General features: G+C 48.4%; 1 protein-coding gene across 2 annotated transcripts in view; it reads right to left on the reverse strand.

Moving 5' to 3' along the window:
* Positions 1 to 12,120, reverse strand: part of ACTN2 (actinin alpha 2) — a gene marked incomplete at both ends in the record, with an annotated part of 76,989 nt that overhangs the window by 19,200 nt on the left and 45,669 nt on the right. For both annotated transcript variants that reach the window (XM_082854638.1, XM_082854637.1), the window contains 5 exons: positions 1,252 to 1,399; positions 3,868 to 4,098; positions 5,682 to 5,774; positions 7,322 to 7,407; positions 11,713 to 11,794. In XM_082854638.1, coding sequence (XP_082710764.1) covers positions 1,252 to 1,399; positions 3,868 to 4,098; positions 5,682 to 5,774; positions 7,322 to 7,407; positions 11,713 to 11,794 — 640 coding nt within the window. The remainder of the gene's footprint in view (positions 1 to 1,251; positions 1,400 to 3,867; positions 4,099 to 5,681; positions 5,775 to 7,321; positions 7,408 to 11,712; positions 11,795 to 12,120) is intronic.

Consider the following 12,120-nt stretch of genomic DNA (forward strand, 5'->3'; position numbering starts at 1 on the left):
ACTCTCAACCACTGTGCCACCAGGGAAGCCCCCAGCTTGTGATTTTTTATGTAATAACATTAGAAAAATTTCTCTCCGAAACTCCACCTATTTCCCCACAAATACTTCCTAAGTTAAGCAACTGCTGTGGTTATAACTGGACCCATTTTTATTCCCTGGTTGATGACCTTTAAGAATTTAATTCCACAAAGCTAGACATGGAAAGCAAATGTTCACATGTTTAATGACAACACAGCACTTACCATCTGCCAGATACCAATTTTACTACTTTACAAATACAAACTCATTAAGTCTTCATCAAAACCCTGTGAGGGAGGTATGGTTGGTATTCCACTTTGGAGAGGACGCTGAGGCCCTGAGAGGTGAGAATGCATCCAAGGCCCACAGCTGGGAAGTATCAACTGCACGTCTGTGCCTGTGACCGTCTCGCTGAGCAACGCCAACAATCAAGCAGCAAGAAAGCAAAAGGGACCCAAGGGATGAGGGGAACCTCCCTGCCCTCTCTCGAAATAGATTACCATGCAATGAGGTGAATGTTTTGTTCTTTAACCTCAGCAAACAGCAGAGCCAAAAAAATCATGACCATAGTATCACGGCCATGGAAACGGGTATGTCTGCAAGGCCTGAAAGGAGTAGATGAATCTAAGTGAAACAAAGGAGTTAAGACTATAGAAAATCACACCTCGTGTTCTTCCTTTCCAAGCAGATTTTCTAAGTGGGCAATTATGTTGCTTTGCGGCACTTAATAAACCTTCTATCAGCAGAAGCTAGTGTCTGGGCCAGGGCTGTCTGACCCGCAGTTAGGGAATAAACAGATGCTTGTGGAATCAGATAGAAGAAAGCGGGGGAGTCAGGAGGAGGCGGATACCTATGCAGGTAAGTGTGGGAAGAACGCATTGTGAGTCCTGTTTTATAAAAACATCCATCTTCATACTCACCTCCTCTCTTTTTTCTTTTCTTTTTTTTTTTTTTTTGGCCATGCCACGCTGCTTGTGGGATCTTAGTTCCCCAACCAGGGATTGAACCCGGGCCACGGCAGTGAAAGCGCCGAGTGCTAACCACTGGACCGCCAGGGAATTCCCCACACCCACCTCTTGAAGAACCGCAGTACCTGGGACAGCAGACGAGAGAGGGGCGAGGGCAGCTGCCCACAGGGTCACAGGCGCCAGGGACAGTGGTCACTGCACATGGGGCTCTGTCCATAGCTCAGGCCCGATTCTCCAGGAGCCCCACCGCATCCTGTGGACTCACCGTAGGCCCAGGTTTCGTGCGTGGACGCCTTCTGCCGGAACTTCTCTGCCAGGTGCTCCACGCGCTCCAGCCTCCGGATCTCATTCAGCAGCCATTCCTCGTAGCCCTTCTCCGCCTGCTCCAGCCGCTGCCAGGCGCCCGCGATGTCCTGGGATGGGTGGGGACCGGCGAAGGCACGTCCGTTACGCCCTGGCCTCCTGGGCCTCTCTACGAATCCCCTCCACCACGTCCAACAGTGTTTTCCTTTGTGTCTTCTTGTCTTTCCCTCACCCCTGTGCCTCCACACCCGCCCCAAATAGCCATTCAAATGTTTTGGCTTCTAAACATCTTCATTACCACTGCACCCTTTTAGAACTAAGATCACGGTTCTCATCGGCGAACATTTAACCTGATGCTTCTCCGGATGTGGACAAAGGCTAACGGGGCTTTAATTTTCTGGCTACGAGAAGATGAAGCCTCACAGTGGCTCAGCCCAAAACGACTCTGACTCAGCGACTGGGTTCAGTCAGCCATTAACTGTCTCCCCGGCATCACGCACGTGCCAGGCACAGTGAGAGCCTTGGATATAAGAGTGAACAACAGCACCTGTAAAGTTCCCTGGGCCCCCGTGCAGCGTTCATGATTGTTGGGGGAGAAAGACATTAAATAAGGCATTCAACAACAAGTGTAATTCCTATTTCCGATAGCGATACACTCTGAAGGAAAAACAAATCACGGTCAAGGGATGCTGATGAGAGCACGGTCGGGGCAGTTCCTTTAGGCGGGTTACTGAGAGGAGACCCCTCTGAGGAGGTGGCATTGGAGCCCAGACCTCACTCATGGAAAAGCCAGGTATGTGATGAAGTGGGGGACAAGCTAAAGGCCCGAGGACGGGGTGCGCTCCACGCAGGGGAAGGACCACAGCAGGCGCGGCGGCCGCACAGTGGGTGAGGGGTAGAGCAGCCAGAGACATGGTCAGCAGGGTGGCCGTGGGGTCAGACCACATCGGATCCCAGATAAGGAATCTGGATCTTATTCTAAGTATTTCGGGAAGTCACTGGAGGGTTCTGAGAAGAAAGGAGACACGCTCTGATTTATATTTTAAAAAGATGACGGCAGCTGCTATGTAGAGAATGCATTTTAGGGGAAAAAGAACAAGAAAAGCAAGTGAGAGGGTTACTGCAAGGTTGAAGGAGAGACACTGGTGGCTTAGCATAGGCGACAGCAGCTGAAGGGCTGCTCAGACTTAAGATATAATCTGGACGCAGAGCCAGTGGCACTGGCTGAGGAACCAGGTACAAGAAAGGGACAGACTAGGAGGATCAGTGATGACACCTGGGGTTGGGGCTTTAGTAACTTAGGGGATGGTGATGCTATTTACTAAGACAGAGATCACTGCGGGAGGACTCTTGGATGTTAGGTTTTGAGACATCCAAGCGGCTCTATGAACCTGGAACTGGGGGAGAAATCAGAGCTGAAGATGTAAAATTTGGGAGGTGTTGCCATTACAGCTGGTAGTTAAAGCCACGGGCCTGGATGAGGTCACCTGCAGGTATCAAGACAGAGAAGAAGGTCAGCATCCCTGTACCCACAAACCATCCACCTACATACAGCCCAGGGACAGGAGGAGGTAAAGCTGTGAACAGCGACGGGAAGGACTCGGTGGTCAGGTGGGAGGAACTCAGCTAAGTTCAAGGGTGGAAGGAGTTTCAAGAAGAAGGCCATGGTTACAGCTACGGCGAATATGAAAATAAAAGTGACCACTAGGGGGCTTCCCTGGTGGCGCAGTGGTTGAGAGTCCGCCTGCCGATGCAGGGGACATGGGTTTGTGCCCCGGTCCGGGAATATTCCACATGCCGAAAGAGCGGCTGGGCCCGTGAGTCATGGCCACTGAGCCTGCGCGTCCGGAGCCTGTGCTCCACAACGGGAGAGGCCACAACAGTGAGAGGCCCGCGTACCGCAAAAAAAAAAAAAAAAAAAAGTGACCACTAGGTTGTCAACACAAACGCCGTTGACTTTGAACAGAACAGTCTGTCTTAGGGTGGACGGAAGCCGGATTACTTACTGCAGGTTGAAGAATAAAAGACATAAAGGAATGGGAAGTGACCAAAAACCAGTACCATAAAGAACTCTCTCTAGATGTCCTGCTACAAAGGGGAGACGAGAAACAGGACAGGTGCTGCAGGGAGGTGTGGAGTCATAGGAGGTTTTCATTATCGTCTGGCAGATGCTAGAGCGCTTCCTATGCGGATGTGAAAGCTTCAGCAGAGCGGGAGAAACTGATGATGCAAAGAGGGATGTAAATATGGGACTGAGGCCTGGAGAAGGTGAATCGGGGAGATGGTAACAGGAGGGAACAGAGGGCCTGTGATCTAGATGCTGGTCCACCTAGAGGCGGGGAGGAGAGGAAGGGGACCGTCATCATTAGGTGTTTGTCAGAGGCCTGTTCTGCGTGAGGCACCAAGAGCAGTGAGGGTCAAGAACTGCATGACGGCAGGGGGAAAAGTATCCAGAAGGAAGTGGTCACAGGGCCAGAATTACAGTCAGTGCCTCTTCTCAGTGGCCCATCAGAGGAAGGACTTTGGGAAAAGAAAAAAGAAAAGGGGGGGCTGCCCCCGGGGCCAGGGGGCTACTCACCGACACCATCTTGCCCTCGGAGGGCATGAAGGCCGGCCGGTTGCTGATCCGCAGCTTGGTCTGCAGGGTGTTGAAGTTGATCTCCAGCTGGCACTTCTCCTGCACCTTGGGAGGCTTGTGCTTCCGGCGGTAATCCCGAAAGTCCTCCAGCTTCTTCTGCATGGCCTGCATGGTCTTCTCAGGGGTCCGGTTCTCTAGCCAAGGGATCGTGCGCTGAATCCATTCCAAAAGCTGTTCCCAAAACACACGCACACAAAAAAACTGCTGACAACACCAGCAAACTGCCCACCCCCCCCCGGTTAAAAAACAGAGGCACCGAACGATTGGGAATGGATTGACTGAATGCTCCCGAGATTACAGAAGTCTGACTGGAAGGAGGGCATAAATACAAACTTCTGTGCCCTCCCAGGGCCACTCACCATCGCCCCAATGACACCACGCACAGGTCGAAAATTCAGAGTCAGCACGAGTCATGTTTTACAAAAATGGGACATTTACAGGAAACTCGGGGACCAGACATTAGCAGACAAATGCTGGATGGAGCTTTCAAATGAGAAAACAAAAACCTCACGTGGTGGAACATGGTGGAATAAAATCAGGAAAGAACTGGGTTTAACTCAAAATGTATTCCTGGTTTAAATCAGCTCAAATCTAACGGGTCTACTTACGAGATGAAAGTATCGTAAATCTGAGACTGACTCAATGCCAAAGTATATTTTATTTTAATAGCTAGCTTTCAAGGAAATCCACAGGATGAAAGTGAAAATGGCAGTGACTCCAAGGATGAAGTACGCCCCCTTCTCTTGAATTACTACCAAGGCCTTACAAAGGCCCTGCATAGTCTGTCTGAGGAGTATAAATGAAGGACCAAGTAAGAAAAGAAAGGCTATCATCACCGAGGAGCATCTGTCCTTCGGTCCTGGTCATACTTCAACCCTGATGTCGATCACTGGCATTAAACAATGTTGCCAAATGGAATTCTCCCATAGCAGCAGGAAACATAAACAGTATCATTAGCTTGGACTAATATACACCACTACTTGGGAAGACTGATTCCCAGTGTCCTGATGCTTTGCACAGTACAGACCAAGTATCAGCCAAAGTAAGTCAGAGCAAACATTATTGGGTCTCTGACATTGTCACTGTGATTGAGTTCAATCCAGAGAGAAGGTGGCTATGGACCTCACTCAGATCCTGCTTAGTTAAGATTTATACTATAATAAGAACAAAAAGAAAAGCAACATGGAAAGTGCTATTCTAACTGAGAAATCTAGCTGAAGAGCTGTAGAAAGGCATCCTGGAAACTCATGCTCAAATGTCTTGGACGGAGGGCTCTGCCTCTCCCGAGGTTCCCTCTAGGTATTTAAATACACACACAAGGCTGAGCCTTGTCTCACTGGCATGTTCCTTAGATGCTGAGTCACCGCGTGGAGCTGGGATTCTGAATACAGAGCTCACCCTACGTGATGTCAGTAGCCGACGAAGCAGGAAAAAAACAAGGAACACAATGTCATCTAGGGGAGCCCGACCCCGGAGGTGCAGAGCTGAGGATGGAATCACATTCTACGTTTTGTAACATGCAAACTACCTCTGTGCCTTGCAATGCCTGGAAAGACCAGCAGCACTACCTTTGTGCCCGTAATTAAGCAAGATGAACAACCCCTGAGAGCGAGTGTACTTTCCTACTTTTATTCTGTCTGAGATGAAAAATGCAAAAAACAAAAAAAACCCCAACACTGACAATCCGTGTTCACCCTCTGTGCCTCACCCTCAGGGTGGGGATGGACAGGACTGCGGGGACCCGTTTCCTTTACCTCACTTGCTAGCCTCTCATATTCTTCCATCAGCCTCTCATTCTCTTGATTCACAGCAAGAACCTTACATATCCTGTTAGCCGCTGTCTCGGCCTGTAAAACACAATAGGTAAACAGGACGGCTCTGTCGACAGGGACGTGCATACACAAGGTGGAAGGTGGCAGGGCAGGGGGTGACCAGGGAGGCAGCATGTGCTGTAAGTGGTGCAGGTTCTGGGTTCGGGTGGGGTAAGCCTGAGGGCACAGCTCGTTCACACTATGGGTCATTTCACACCTTTGGGACCGTTTTCACACAGACTTACATGGCAGGCTGAATATACTGTAGGGAGTAACAGGGAAATAGCATTAGTCGCAAACACGAGCTTTGTGAAACATCAAGCAAGTTAGTAACAGAAACTGATGGGCTGAGGAAACAATGGTCCCTGGGCGTCCACCTGAGCCCCCTGCCAACCTCACAACTACAGGGAGAGAACTCCCTGAGTTACATTAGCCTTTGGAAATCAAAGCAGACAGGACTGGATCCTGAATGTATACCTGTCATTGCACTGAGTTCACGAGGGCCTCTACGTATTCATTCCTGAAATGAATACATCGAATGTGCTAGATGGGATCCTTCCACGGGGCAGAACCTGCTTTAATACTTTGTTTAACCCATGTGAGTAGCTGTTGAGGTATCAATAATTCCCGATCATTGTTTTGTGGGGAGCTTGAGGCCGGGAGGGGCCAAGTGCCTTAAACCGTGACCATGAGATCCGTCCGGCTTCCGGGCCTGCAGCCTGGCCCCCAGCCTTGCCTCTGAAGCCCTAGTAGGGGCCGATTTCCAGTTATCATTGTTTGCTGGTGATGGTCTTTTTTTTGGCCCCGCCAGGCGGCTTGTGGAATCTTAGTTCCCCGACCAGGGGTCGAACCCGCAACCCCTGCAGAGGAAGCGTGGAGTCCTAACCACTGGACCTCCAGGGAAGTCCCCCAGTGATGGTCTTAAAGAGGTCACAGAAATGACACATACTCTGTCCAACCCCATCTCTCAGGACTCTGCAAGTAGAGACAGGGGGAGGGACAGGAAGCAGAAACAGGGGAACGTGGGAAAGCAGAGGGACATCCACCCATGATGTCCCTCAGGCTGTTTATCTTAAGGAGTATAAATTTTTTTGAGGTTTTAACACTGTTAGACTTTCACTATTTCAGTTAAATTAAGATTCATCTCGCAAGATGCTTGAACACGTCACTGAACAGTGAAGGCAATCTCCAGGCGGAGAACGGGACAGGGGCCCTGGAAAGGCGTTCACTTCTCCTCGTCCAAGTCCCCCTTCACCGCTCAATCAGTGTGGCTCAATTTTCATGGCCCTTGTTTTTTCCTGAAGCACAAATGTTTCCCACCATTGATTAATGAGATAAGAGCAATATCTTAGAAAGACAGAGAGCTAAGAACACTTCAGAACCGTCTAAGGGTAAAGCTGTTAACTAAAAAAGCATTCGCAGTTTGGAACTTGCCATATTAGGTCATCACAAGCCACTTAGAAAGAGTCCAAGGTAAGACGTGAAGTGCACGCACACACACCCAGGTATGCACGCGCACGCCCACACAACTAAAACCGATGCACAAGGGCAGAACGGCAACCGGACGGACGAGGGTTAAATACCTGCTCCGCGCCCGCGAAAGCATGGTAGAAGCAGGAAACGTATGTCATGATAGCTCTTTCATCGGGTTTGGGAGTGTTCACAATGTCTGAGGGAGGGAAAAATAACACAGAAAACAGACACATGCACAGATGAAGAGCAGAAACCAGGGTGAACAAAGGGAAGAACGAACTGGTTTACACTTGACTTTCTGTGTTCCTCGGGCCCACAACCCTGACCCGCAGGAAGCCTGTACAGAACTGACACACTCGTGAACAGAATGCTTTCAACCAGCACGTTTTTTTGTTTTCACATCATCAAACCAAGGGCTCCCCTCCTCCCCTACCCTGGATGGCTTTTTTTTTAAAGTGTAGGCGAGGCATTCCTATGGGAACCCGTGGGCTGCCTGTCAGAGCTGGTGACCACTTCCTAAGGACCCGGGCGGCCCCGTCTTCCTGTCTTTTGACTGGATCAGGTCATCTGCCACTTTGGCTGTGAGGAAGGCGTGTCCCTCTGCAAGATGCGGGGACACACACAGACCTCTCTGGCCCCATCTCGGATGCCACACCCCGCCCCCACCCTCATAATCCTTGGCTTTCTGCTCCGTGCACGGCCCTGGCTTGTGTGGGGATGAAGTTCATTGAAGATGGCATGTTTCCTAATCCTTCTATACATACTTGCCATGCCATTGCTAGAAGCTACCCAGAGTAACAAAGCACCTAAAGAGGAGGGTCTACACGGCTTGTACTTATTAACTATGACTCTTGCCACTATTTGTATGAGCTGCTGAGACAGCTACCAGGAAGAGAGAAAACAGAACCACGGGAACACACACCCTTCCTTCCTCACCTTGGCCTCACCCCAGTTTCGGCTGAATTACGTTCTAACTTCAGATTCAGTTCAGTCACTGGACAGAATGCAGTTAAAAAGGTGCCTCGTAATTCCCTAAGGTGAAACCCAGTCACTGGGTTTCCAGAGGATATTGATAGAAAGGATGTGGGGATGTGGAACAGCATGGAATCTTCTGGAAACCAAAGATGAATGGCATACTACTGCATGGACAGGAAGTCAGTTTCAAAGAAAACTGGACTGAAAAAGACAAACGACTGCCTCCTCAGAACCAGACGGGTCTCCTTACTCAGAGGAGTCAGTGGGGGGAAAAGAGAAAAACAATTGAAGAAAAATCAAGACACAGAGGCAAAGGATGAGTGATGACTTGCGTTTTACCTCCTCACCTTCCGTGCACCAGCAAAAGCATGACAGTAACAGGAGACATAAGTCATTACGACTCTTCGGGTCTGGCGGTGTATACTAAATCCGTGTGGAAAAATGGTTAACTGCTCGGATGTTCCGAGAGCAGCAGGCTCCTGCTAAGGGCTGCCTCAGAGAGGCCAAGGTCATGAATCTTCCCCCAGCAGCCCCACACACTTGTGTTGCTCAAACTTTGGCTCAAATCAAAGAAGTCACATTTGCAAAGTCATTACTCTGTGTGCACTTCTAAGAACCACCAAAGAGAAGGGCACAGCCAGCTCAGAAGAGCCCTAAACTAGCAAGGAAGTCACATCCATGGCCGAGTTGGACCTCCGGAATTCCGCAGAGTGCACACAACAGCACTTTCGCTCTCTGGACAGATGGAGGGCCCAGGGGTCAGCAAAGATCCTTCCTGCAAGTCCACACAGAACACGGGCACCCACAAATCTACAACCAGTACTCACCGGAGGGAGGAAAATAGAGAAACAGTTTTCATAACCTTTTAAAAAGCATGCAAGGGGGCTTCCCTGGTGGTGCAGTGGTTGAGAGTCCGCCTGCCGATGCAGGGGACACGGGTTCGTGCCCCGGTCCGGGAAGATCCCACATGCCGCGGTGCGGCTGGGCCCGTGAGCCATGGCTGCTGAGCCTGTGTGTCCGGAGCCTGTGCTCCGCAACGGGAGAGGCCACAGCAGTGAGAGGCCCCGCGTACCGCAAAGAAAAAAAGAAAAAGAAAAAAAAAAGCATGCAAGGTAGTTAAGATGAGGAAGAGTTTCACCAGTTTTCACTACAGGTTTATGGGTGAGCAGCCCAATTAGCCACTTCAAAATCCCCATTTAGGATTCAGAGACTATCACAAATGCCAGGAAGTAAGGTCAACCGCAGCAGGCGGTGGAGAGGCAAGGATTCGCCAAAGGGATTAAGTGATCCGAGGGGAGGAGATCAGTATAAGACATTACAGTAAAAGAGCAGGAGAAGTAAGAACACATTCATAGGAAGCTGTGGGGAAGGTAAGTCCGGGTGCAGGTGGCAAAGATGCAAAGGGTAATTAACAAATGGGGGGCTGATCTACTGGGGAGTTGGTTATACCACAGCTCGCCCCTCACCCAAGTCAGTCAAGTTCATAACTCTTTCACCAGAAGACTCTTACAGAAATTGCTCTGCAAAGAAAATAATATCGTATGCAAGCATTTTTCTGAGCCATTAAAAAGGAAAGAAAAAGAAAAGTAATAAGAGACTAGGATGTGTCACAAGGGAGCAAGAAATGAATAGAGTGCTAACGCATCCCATCCACTCAGAGGATAAGCAGAACACACGCCCAGACCAGGACTCAGAGACTAAGGGAAACCCAGGAACAAGAGGATGGTGAGCCTCCCAGAGTAATAACGACAGTAATCCTGAGCTCACCCTCAACTGCAGGAAATCAGGGAGGCATCAATGGACGGAGAGATGAATTTACTAAATGTCGCCTGTTTTCTCCTGTCTTCAGTAGCCTAGCTGTTGACTCAAGTGGTAAACTCTGGGTAGTTATTTATCGAGTGGAAAGGTCAAAGGACAGAGCAGAGCACCCAAATGCAAACTTAGCGTAGAGAGGACAGACAAGAAGGAAAAGGTATTTTCCTATGTGGCAACTTCACTGTTTTATTGTCTTTCTCCCTCTAAAGAGTTTCTGAAAAAAGTAGATTCTGAAGAGCATATTCAAGTGTGTTCAACACCCAATAATACAGGTGTTTGATAAAATGGCTAAATTAACAAACGGGCAAAATTAGAATCCTAATCGACAGACTACTGTCTCAGGTGCACTGTGTCCCTCAAAATGATAGGTGGAGTCCTACCTCCTGGTACCTGTGAATGGGACCTTATTCGGAAGTAGGTCTTTGCAGACGTGATCAAGTTAAGATGAGGTTGTGCTGGAATGAGGTGTGGCCTTAATCCATGATGACTGGTGTCCTCATAAGTAGCGGGAAAAAGACACAGAGACAGACGCAGAGGGAAGATGACCATGTAAAGACAGAGTCAGAGACTGGAGTGATGCTACCACGAGCCAAAGAACACCTGGGGCTTCTAGAAGCTGGAAGAAGCAAGGAAAGGTCCTTCTCTACAGACTTCGGAGGGAGCATGGCCCTGCCAACACCCTGATTTCAGAGTTACAGCTTACAGAACTACAAGAGAATAAACTTCTGTTGTTTCAAAAGCCACCTACTTTGTGGTGATTTGGTACAGCAGCCATGATGCAGTCACCAAAAATAAGGAGGAACAGAAGACTGACAACTGACTAGAATCAAGGTCTTCGCTTTTCCCCAACAATGCTAATTAGCAGAAGCAAGGAGCCGATAAAGAATAATAAGATTAACAACGAGCACAGTAATGTAAGTCCTTGAGGGCCGGGCCCTGCCTTATACATCACATTATCTCCTGCAGCATCTCCAGGGTCTTATACATAGTAGGTGCTCGGTAAGCGCATCTGCTGAGTGAGAGGTGACTCATGCATAAGTGAAAGGAAGGAATGGTCTCCACGTATCTGTGCTTTAAATGCTGTGCCAGGGCGAAACTCCCATGAACTCATCTCAGATAAAGGGCACAAGAGGTACTGAAACTAGTCTCCAGCATGAGGGCCGCTAAAGCTGCAAAATATTGAGAGGTTCTAGCTCTAACAAAACTAAATTTAATTTGGACAAATTAAAAATGAAACGTGAAGAGAGGCACATGATGAATGACCGCTCCATAGTCTAGATTGAGTTTCTATGACTTCCAGTTGGAAGGAAGCATTTTCTTCCTTGTGGAGTCTTAAAGAGCAAGGAGATTTATTTGTTAAATTTCTATGTGGTTTAAAAAGAAAAAATGTTGTTAAAATAAAAACAGGAAGCTTTCCATTGAAAATCACAAACCAAAGCATTCTGTTTCTTTGCCAAAGCTGAACCTTTTACCCAACCCTTTCACTGCAGTTTTGCTGGCTTGGTTTTGAGCAGGATTCTAGAAAATAATTTTGAGCAAAAGCTACATACGAAATTCTCTAATATTCACGAGGCCAATGACAGAAACTTCTTAGGAATCCTAAGTCCTTCAGATGTAACCTGGCTATAACGTTTACAGGTCTTTATGTGTGGTCGTAACATAGGGAGGCAACAGATTTTCTGTAAGCCAAAAAACACAATTTTCATCTCACCTTCAGCATCCAACATTTTGGGAATATCCAGGTGCTTCTCTGCAATTTCCATGGCCAAGTTGATATTTCCTATTGGGTCATCCTGCATGGAAAACAGCACAACCAGCTTTTTAGCATATTTTTTTGAACAGGACTTACGACTGTTTTTTTTATACCTCATTCTGGGGAGGAAACTTTCCCATCCACACATAACCATAATAGGATAAGATCTTCCTTCTTACATTTTCCCAAACATTTCAAACATTTAGAGAAATATCAAAAATGACATGAGAATCACCCAATCCATGCACACTCCAACTTCATAAAACGTGAGCAAAAGGTTGAAGAGAACAGGTACTGTACAGCTAGAAGGAAAGTTGTGAGGTATTTTCTCATGGATGGGAAAACACCTGGATACCTCAGCGCTGA

Source organism: Leucopleurus acutus, assembly GCF_964270905.1.
Source record: "Leucopleurus acutus genome assembly, chromosome: 14".
In the NCBI taxonomy this organism is placed as follows: domain Eukaryota; kingdom Metazoa; phylum Chordata; class Mammalia; order Artiodactyla; family Delphinidae; genus Leucopleurus; species Leucopleurus acutus.